We start from the raw sequence: 10,675 nt of genomic DNA, 5'->3' as shown, positions 1-10,675 counted from the left end.
CAGCTCTCAAGAACATCAGTATTTCTTGAGAGAGTTTTGTAACAGTTTTTATCAGATATATAAAAAGCTGTTATATTTTATTACTTGTTCAAAACATTTATACAATTATATCCAACCCCCCTTAAACAATTGTATCTTTAGTGGGCAACAAATTTTTAATTTGATAACTCTTTAATGTAGGTGAAATTTAAGAATAATTTGTACACCTATTTTATAAATTTCATTTTATAAACTACTTGAATAAATTATGATTATCTGATATTATTTTTTTATAAACTTGATTCTCTTTTTTTTCCATATAAGAAATATAATCAAAACTGAATTTATTATATTATTCACATGAGAAGTGAGAAAGTAAATTAACAACATTTATCTTTATGAAAAATCAGTTACCTTTGTAACTTTAAGAAAAACTTTGGGAAGGAGAATTAAGTGACTGTTTGACTAGTAACTTATTTTGCAAAAGTGAGGTTTCCAATTTTGGGTGACTCTTTGGGTAATTAAGTTGGATGATCATTTTTGCTTCTTTTTATTAATAAGTTAGTGTACACAAAACTCAACTTTCTTCCCTTCACTATGTTCATTCACAGTTACAGTTTTCAAAAAAAAACCATCAAACTTATAAATGTTTTTGTCGCTTTCATTATACATGGTGGATATGTGCGATGTTGGAACTCTTTTTTCCTTTTTTTATTATAAAAAGGAAATTATTTTAAAAAATAAATTTAATTAAATTTTAAGTCGTTTAAATTATTATTTTGACTCGATTTTAAGTTCTAGAATTCAGTTAATTACGATTCTACCTCTCATACAAAACTTGCAAAATAGTCTTTAATTTAGCAATGATTTTAATTTGTAGCTATTTGTAATTTCAATATTCCTATTTTAATTTTTTTTTGAATTTTTATATTATACAACAAACTATTATTTTAAAATTTTATTTTTTTAGATAAATTATAATTGTTGTATATAATATATATATAAGAGAGATTGAGAGAGAACTAGATAATAATGAAAGATATCATCTTGTTATTATATATCATAAATAAAGTATAAGCAAGCCTTATATAGGCTAGTAGAATGGATGTTACAAGGAAAATGGAGAGCCAAAGGTTGCTAGTAATTAAGATAACCATATGAAAGGCTAAGAGTCATCTATTAATACATAACAATCCCCCTTAGATGACTCATAAGAACACCATGCCTCGTTAAAACCTTACTAGGAAAAACCCTGTGGGAAAAACCCTAGTGAAGGAAAAAGAGTACATGTGTTAAGTACGTATAATAATGAGCGTATTATATATCCCCCTCATTTGACATGACTATGAATATCAACATAGATCTCGAAGTCTGCACATCCCGATTATGTGTACTAATTTCTCGAATGAAGTGGTAGGAAATGCCTTTGTAAAGAAATCTGTTGGATTCCTTTAATCATCATTCCTTGCACGTGATGATGCCTCGTTAAAAATTGCCTGCAACAATTAAATTCATAGCAAAAGATAATCTCCACTTAATTTATTCAATTTTTGATTTCCTATCACTTTCCGCCTGCAAAATTAGTTAAAACTTTATAGAATAGGTTAGTGGGGATTGAATAAAATTATCATTTTGAAACTTCAAGATTAACACGCTCTTAATTTATAATTATGTCAAAACATGTATAATAAAACATATTTTAGTTTACTTAGATACAGTACTTCAGGACCGAGAATTTCTTCTCCCTTTTCTCTTGGGCGGAATGGATCCTTATTCTTTTCTAATGATCGTACAATCATGGGTGTACACACAAGATATGCCTTATCCATAATAAACCGTTTAAGAATCTTTTCAATATATAAACACTGGTGGACAAAGATTCCTTGGATAAATGTTCAACTTGAAAACCAAGGCAGAGTTTTGTTTTACCCAAATCCTTCATTTTAAACTCTCTTTTCAAATATCCAATCATCTCATGGAGTTCATCTGGAGTTCCAATGATGTTTAAATCATCAACATATACTGCAATGATAGTAAACCCCAATTTTGTCTGTTTAATAAAAACACTGGACATATTACATTATTAGTATATCCATCTTTCAAAAGATATTCACTGAGACGATTGTACCACATATGACCCAATTGTTTCAATCCGTATTGTAACGCCCCCAAATCCTGGGTCAGAGGATTTGGTCGTCACTATGAAATCTCAATCCAAATCAACCTGTTTAATCGAAATGCAAATGCCAGCGGAAGATATTTAGCATCTATGACCCCAAACTAATCCAAGATCTTTTCAGGTTACAGTTCTAGAAACAAGAATTCCAAATTCCACAAATATTTTTTCACTTTCTTTTTAAAACTCTTTTCAATAATTCTCAATCTCAAAACTTAACCCGCTAGTATAACTTCGAAAAGAAGTATACTAGGCCCAACTATAAAATACATAACTATAATATAATATAATATAAATAACTTTATACAATAAAACTTACACTAGCCCGCAAACCCTAGACCAACCACCTTCCAAAAGCTTCTTCTTTGCTTCTTCGAATTACGCGGCTAAATAGCGCAAGTTAATCCTCACTGGAGGTTAAATTTGAAAACAGACAAGTATGAGCGAAATAAATGCTCAGCAGGTTCATTATAGCATATATATGGTCGTTTTGATATAAAATCGACATTTGCATTAGAGCAGAACATTTTTAAAATAATAATTGCTGAAACAGAAAATTTATTGAAGAATCGGATAATTGTTTCTCCTTGTATTCAAAACTCTTTTTTTTTTGATATTTTTGAGCGAAATGCTTTAGCACTACTTTGAATCTTGACGAGAATAAAACTCGTAAAACAGTATTTACGGAAATATCGTAAATAACAATAACAAGAAACAATGATTATGGATTGAATCATAAACTTTACTCAAAACCGAACTCTTGAAATTAATACTTATTTTGCTGTCATATCAAATTAGATATCAATATGAACTTTGATGCTCACAACATCCCATACTGAAGTCAACATCAATCATCTATACTAATACCACCTTTGATATTTAACAACAACATAAGTATCAGCATAAATCAGAATTTGAATCAAAACTGCATTTTACCATTATTCCAAAACAGAAACAGTTGATAAATCATCTATTATTGATTATCAAAACAATAAAGAAATTTAGATATCAATTTAGATTGGAACCAATTATATTTCATGCTGTTTCCGATGATTAGTCGCGAAACAACACCGGTATCCCGCAACCATACTCTAAGTATAGGTACTACCCGTATCCCGCAACTATACGGTACCTATAGGGCGCCAGAAAAGGCATATACTCGCCTTGAAAGATATTACAGCTGGACCGATATCTCGATCACCTACGCTGTAACCAGTAACCAGTAACCATTCCAATCTTAAAAACCTTTTTATTGAAAAACGAGCCGAATCAATCGACATCCTAAATAATTTTATTCCCCCATTCACTTGGGCAGAAATCCTCGCAACAAAATCATCTTTCTCAAAATCCAAAATATTTATAAATCCAGTAATTTGATAAGTAAAACATTTACTATTCTGAACATAGAATAGCAGAGGGTACTTGCATGATAAGCATTTTAATTCAGCGATATGTAAAACATTTATCTATTCTGAACTGAGAATAGGGAAAACAATACTTGGATAAGAAGATTTAAAATAAATATCACTTGAACAATAAGTGATGATAGGGATACTTGCCTTTGGTCCTTAGCAATCATACACACTCGCAATAACACAAATATCTCATGATGCTTTCTCAAGACGTCACCATTTCCTATTCTTAATTCTTTGATATGTCGCTAATGCGGTTACTGCGGTCTGATACAAAATCTTATCCAACTTCAGTCTTGATCCCCAACGTCTGGTTCTGTTCATCTCGAACCATCCGTAACTACTGAACCACTATACAACTCTCCCCTTTTCTTTTCTTTTGCTTGGTCTCACGCCCTTAATGCCCGATCCTATCATTAGCAAAAAGAAACTACTTTAGTATCCTTCTGAAATGACTATCTTATTTCTACCCTTTCGCGATATATATATATATATACATATATACACATGGCACATTATATAGAACATAAAAAGTAGCACACATTATAGTTTAAAACTTACTACCAACTCAGAATATTATTTAACACGAGAACACATAACTTAAGATAATATTTCTACGGAAAATTCGGCATGACCTATTCGTAATATGGACACTACCCTGAATAACCATACCACAAATACAACCCACAAGTCATTTCAATGTTCTTACCCAGACATATCCTATATGTGTTACAGCTAACAATCATAACATGCTTTCAAATCATTGAAATCAAATCAGTCAAATAGATTTAGATACAGGAGAATTTTAGAAAATTTTGGCATGAAGTATTCGTAATTAGGACTATCCACCTGTTTTTCAATTCCACAATTTAACCTTATAACCATACAAAATAAAGCTGCCTCAACTTGCAGCAACATAAAAGTAAACAAATAAGAAAAGTACCCGCCCAAACTTGCGGCACCTAAACAATTAAGGAAAATTACCCGCCTAGACTTGCGGCACCTAAATAATTAAGTATAATTAATAATTTATAATATTTGAACTTACAGTTATATAATTTAGCATCACCAATTCAACTTGAGTAAACACTTAAATAAATCACCTTGCACATATATCACATAGACTAGTAACTATACACATATTCAAATCACACTCTAATAATTAACAACGGAACTCAATCTCAAATAGGCATATACTAACATGTATTTCCATAAAACATATCGTTGCTATCACATATGCAAATAACAAGTCAATGTACATGTGCACAAGTCATGTATATCATCAAGTATGCTAACTTAAATCTATAATTTAATAAACTAGAAAGCACATATCAAAATACTAACCAACAGTTCTATACTATAGGTTCATATATTTAATCTATTAAACAATAACTAGCAATCAAATATATTAGCACAAAATCATATGTCGAGTTATAACATACAAAATAGCTACCGAACCTAAAATTTAAGTTAACCAGCCTCGAAAGAATGACATTTTACAATACCTAGATGAACTTAAACATAAAAGTTTAAAACATAAAAGTTGTAGGATATTTCACGACCTTTCCAAAATGGTAAGACTCGCTAAAAATGATCAAGTAACGAATTTAGAAACTTTAAAAGAAACAGCTGCACAAGCAGATTCAGCCCTATTTTCACAAGTAACTTAGTATTTGAGACTCTTAAATCATAGAATTGGTTAATGAACTGTAAGTAAAAAATGTAGATCCTGAATTAAGCTTTCCAAATTGATATAGTTCAAAGTTATAACTAAAATAATGAATTTACTACGAATTTTTGAAGTCAGGATGTATGAAACTGAAATAACAGGACAAATTTTACAAATGGCATATTTTATCATAATTGCAGGACAAATTTGGAAAAACACACAGAATGAAAATTATAGATAATTCCATTATCTTTCCAAAGAGTACAAAATAATTATCATATGATGAACTAGTTAAAAGCTACGGAATTAACAAGAACTCAACTTATTTCTAAACGGATTTGACAACATAATTCACAACATCATTAGCCAAATCTTATATTCATATAATCTCTAAATTACATATACTACCAAATCAATAACATCAATTATCCTATGCATAAACCTAATGAAGCATAAATTATATTCAAAAACTTAGATACAATATAACACAACAACCGAACACCCACGCACGCGACTCACACACGCGCACACTCGATTCACACACACACATATGCGACCCAAACACATACGCATACATAACCCACACACAGAGCACACATAAACATACACACGCACACCGTATAACACATATATTCATACACTCGCACACAACTGGAGGCCAAGCAGAATCCGGCCAAGATCGGCCGGAAAAATTCGCCCCAACCGGAGCAGCCACGAACGGGCAAGAGGGGAAAGTTCGTGGAAATAAAAACTGAAAAGAGAAAAGAAGGAGAAGAGATTGAGAGAGAGACAACGAGTGAGATTAGAGAAAGAGAGAGATTGCGAGAGAGGAGAGATGAGATGAAGAACAGGAGAGGGATTGATGTTTGTTTGTAAAAATAAAAATAAACTAGATTGTTAAAAACTGCCACGTTTTAGAAAATAGGACACGTACCCCTTTTTAGGGCCCGGTCCCGGGCTGATTTGCAAAATAACGAACAAATGCACGGGCAACCATACACTTGAAAAATACCGAAATAATTTTAAAAATCCTAAAATAATTAATTACATATAAAATAAAAATTTCATAATTTTTGAATCATTTTTAAAATTAATAAAAATACCCCACTTTAATTCACACAGAAAATCATTTAAAAAGAAATAATTTCCAAAATAATATTTTCTAAATTTTATAAATCTTTATAAATATTTAATGAAATTATAAAGCCATAAAAATAATTATATGGATAATACACAATTTTATAGAAATTAAACACTACAACAACCCCTAATAAATAGGATTTAATAACAAAGCTCGACAAACAGATAAAAATAAAATACACAAATCATCATATAATCAAATAAACATGATTTCACACATATCTTAACTTCATAAAATATATCCCTCACATAATTCACATAATTCTCATTTAACGATTGATTAAATATTTTTATAATTATAATAAACAGATTTTAAAAAGTCCTGGTCATTACAATCTACCCTCCTTAAACGGATTCCGTCCTCAGAATCACAAAAAGGAGGACGCATAATCTATCTAATATACAGAACAAATATACTCACATACAGACCATCTACCTTATCAGAAAACACACACCATATTCAATTAAAGCCAACAATGATATTTAGAAGCTCATATAATAAAAATTTGGGATATTACACGTATAATGATCTTTGTAATTTAATTGAGTAAATCTCTCGGGATCTTGAACTATATGCTTCAGGCATTTTTAATCCATCAGGGATCTTCATGTAAATGTCACTATCGAGTGCCCCATATAAGTAGGCAGTGACAACATCCATTAAATTCATTTGGAGCCATTCTAGAATTGATAAACTTATCAAATATCTGAATGTTGTTGCATCCATTACCGGGGAATAAGTTTCTTCGTAATTGATTCTCGGTCTTTGTGAGAAGCCTTGAGCAACAAGGCGTGCCTTGTATCTCACAATTTCATCTTTCTCATTTCTTTTACGGCACAAATATCCATCTATATCTAACGAGTTTTACACTTGCAGGTGTTTGGACAATAGGTCCAAAAACTTGGCATATTTCAAGTGATTTCAATTCCGCTTCAATAGCTTCTTTCCACTTTGGCCAATCATTTCTTCTTTTACATTCATAGATCGATCTAGGCTCATGATCCTCGATTTCCTCAGAAATGTCAAGTGCAGCTGCATGTGCAAATATATCATCCATGACAATTTCTTTTCTGTTCCACCTCTTTCCTGAAATGACATAATTTATCGAGATCTCTTCATTATCAATAATTTCGGGTGTTTGATCATCCTTGGAAGACGTCTCTTCAGTGATCAAATTTATGATGTCATTTGATGTTCCAACTTTCTTATCAAGTTTCCTTGTTTTTCTTGGAGTTTTATCCTTGGATGCAATAGGTCTACCACGCTTCTAGCGTGCTTTAGACTCAGTTGCTAGCATGATTTTATTATCTTCTTCAGGAAGTATAATTTTACAAGGAACATTAACAGCTGGTATATGTGACTTTGTCATATTCTTGACATCAGTAAATACATCAGGCAATCTATTTGCGACTTCTTGTAGGTAGATAATCTTTTGAACTTCAAGTTCACATTGATTTGTTCGAGGATCATAATGAGACAGGGATACTGCATTCCATGAAATTTCTTGCTTTTCTTTTTCAAATTTTGTCTTATCTCTCCCTAATGCAGGAAAAACTGTCTCATCAATTGATAATCGGAAAATCTTGCCGTGAATGAATCTCCAGTCTTGGGCTCCGAATATTTTATAATCGAGGGAGAATCAAATCCAATATATGCAGTAGTTGGTAAATTTATAATATTTATGTAATATTTCATGTCCCTAGGCAGTAGTTGGTAAATTTATTCTCATAAGTAATAGTCTCGCAATTAGTTGTAGCCTTTTAATGAAAGACTCAGCAAGACCATTTTGAGTGTGTGTGTGGGCAACAGAATGCTCCATACAATAATCTTTAAAAGATTGGGATGTAAATTCTCCTGCTTTGTCCAATCTTATTTTATTTATATTATAATCAGAAAATTGTGCTCGTAATCGAATTATTTGAGCAAGGAGTCGTGCAAAAGCCACATTACGAGTGGACAATAAACTAACGTGTGACCATTTTGTTGATGCGTCAATGAGTACCACAAAGTACTGAAATGGCATACTAGATGGGGTAATTGGTCCACATCAACTTTCACAGGAGATAGTTTTGTTATCAATTTTTCCTTGAATACAAGAAACACATGAAAAATCTTTGGACAATGGAACAATTTTGTTTTTGAATGGATGTCCATTTGAATTTTTAATAATTCTTCGCATCATTGTTGAACCCAGATGGCCTAAACGATCATGCCATATAGTAAAAATTTTCGGGTCAACAAATCTTGTATTAATAGTCATGTGTGATTCAACTAGATTTATGAAAGTATAATATAATCCAGAATTATATGATGGGAGTTTTTCTATCACATGTTTCCTCCCTGAGTTTATAGTCGTGATACATAAATATTCATTATCACGTTCATTTGTCGTCTCAATATGATAGCCATTGTAGCGTATATCTTTAAAGCTCAAAAGATTTCTTTCGATCGGGTGGAAAAAATTGTATTTTTAATCAATAAACATGTACCATTGGGTAGCACTATACTTGCTCTTCCGGAGCCTTCAATTATATCTGATGCACCCGATATTGTATTTACATTAGCTTTTGGCTAATGTTAGATGCGAAAATATGCTTTATTTTTCAAAATTGTATGTGTTGTTGCAATATTCGCCAAATAAAAAGATTCCTCATTTTTTTTATAACACATGATGAGAGGCTGCTGGCCATATTTCTTCATGAAAAAATAAAATTAGAAGTAGAGGTAGAACATCTCAAGTACTTCATCATCGAAAAGAAAATTATATAAGCAACTGATAAAGATGATTATCATAGTTCAAAAGTCAATGTAAGGTCTTGTTTAGTTATTCTTAGGCTCATCACCACCAAATTTAGGCATAATCATATTAACATCTTCAAATAAATCACCAACTTCCATGTGATTAAAGGCCGAAGGATCAACTAGATCATCACTTCCAAGATGTGCTTCAAGATGGGCAATCCCCAAAGGATCATTATGTTCGGTGAAATTAGTTTTAACATTCTTTAAAGATGCTTGATATAGGTCAGCAAAGTGCTTGGAGGTACGACATGTACTTCTCCAGTGACCTTTCATTCCACATCGACTACAAGTACTTTCACCCCTTTTAGCCATCGTACTTCCCTCAGATTTTTTCTCATTTATTATCCGTTTCTGGTAGTAAGGCTTTCTTTTAAAGTTGGGGGGATTTTGTTGATTACGGCCTCTACCATGCACAAAATCATGACCACGGGCACGTCCACACCCACGTACACGTCCAACTGTTTTATTATCTTTATATTCATTATTAGTCACCGCATTCACTTCAGGGAATGGTGTTGAACCAGTTAGACGTGCTTTTCCAAGCAAAAGTTCATTGTTTTATTTAGCAAGAAGCAAAACAGAATTCAGCTCAGAATATTTTGTGAATCCACGTTCACGATATTGTTGTTGCAAGACCATATTATTTGCACGAAAAGTGGAATATGTTTTTTCCAACATATCTTTATCAATGATATTCTCGCCACATAATTGAGATGTAATCTTAAACATGACAGAGTTATACTCGCTCACACTTTTATAATCTTGCAATCACAAGTGTAGCCAATTATAGCGAGTTTTAAGAAGTATCACCATTTTTTGGTGGTCATATCTTTCTTTGAGATCCTTCCAAAGTGTTAATGGATCTTTAATAGTCAAATATTCAGTTTTCAATCCTTCATCAAGGTGGTGGCGAAGAAATATCATGGCTTTTGCCTTATCTTGTTCGGAGGCTTTATTTTCTTCTTTTATAGTGTCACCGAGGCTCATTACACTAAGATGGATTTCAGCATCAAAAATCCATGTCAAGTAATTTTTTCCAGTGACATGAAGTGCGTTGAATTCAAGCTTTGTAAGATTCGACATTTTGATTACTAAAAAGAGAGGGTAATACACATTAATATCAAGATAATGATGTATCTTAATATATAAGTTCACCAAAATTTCATATTTCATATGTATAATAAATATAATATAAAATTAGAAAAAAAATCATGGCCATGAAATTATATTCATGCCCATGAATTTTTGTTGTATCTCAAGTTGGTTCCCTTTCATGTGCATGCTTCGTTAACACTTTTATAATAAGCACATTCGATCAATATTTAAAATGTGCAAGGAAAACACATATGCATTAATATTTAAAAACAAAAGATAATATAACATGATGATGGTGCATTGAATTCAATCTAATGGTACATTGAATGCAATCTACTGTATATGTAGCGTCTTAGCACGTTGCACCCATTTTTACCTTTATAATTTACCTCAATATTAAA

General features: G+C 31.7%; 1 protein-coding gene across 1 annotated transcript; it reads right to left on the bottom strand.

Moving 5' to 3' along the window:
* Window positions 1-9,197: 9,197 nt before the first annotated feature.
* Window positions 9,198-10,262, bottom strand: LOC141660981 (uncharacterized). Its single transcript, XM_074467958.1, has 3 exons — window positions 9,990-10,262; window positions 9,797-9,899; window positions 9,198-9,712 (listed from the first exon to the last, which is right to left on the bottom strand). Exons 1-3 carry the CDS (start codon window positions 10,260-10,262, stop codon window positions 9,198-9,200), a joined length of 891 nt encoding a protein of 296 aa, XP_074324059.1.
* Window positions 10,263-10,675: the final 413 nt, after the last annotated feature.

Source organism: Apium graveolens, chromosome 5, assembly GCF_009905375.1.
Source record: "Apium graveolens cultivar Ventura chromosome 5, ASM990537v1, whole genome shotgun sequence".
Lineage (NCBI taxonomy): Eukaryota > Viridiplantae > Streptophyta > Magnoliopsida > Apiales > Apiaceae > Apium > Apium graveolens.
The sequence above is the reverse complement of the archived record's forward strand: the minus strand, read 5'-3'. Positions and strand labels throughout refer to the sequence as shown.

What these genes read in the sequence shown, in the direction of transcription:
- LOC141660981 (XM_074467958.1), bottom strand. Translation starts at nt 10,262, where the DNA reads ATGTCGAATCTTACAAAGCTTGAATTCAACGCACTTCATGTCACTGGA. An exon ending in GATATGACCACCAAAAAATG is followed by an intron (nt 9,900 to 9,989) that starts GTGATACTTCTT and finishes GTCATGTTTAAG; the next exon opens with ATTACATCTCAATTATGTGG. An exon ending in GGTCTTGCAACAACAATATC is followed by an intron (nt 9,713 to 9,796) that starts GTGAACGTGGAT and finishes TGCTTGGAAAAG; the next exon opens with CACGTCTAACTGGTTCAACA.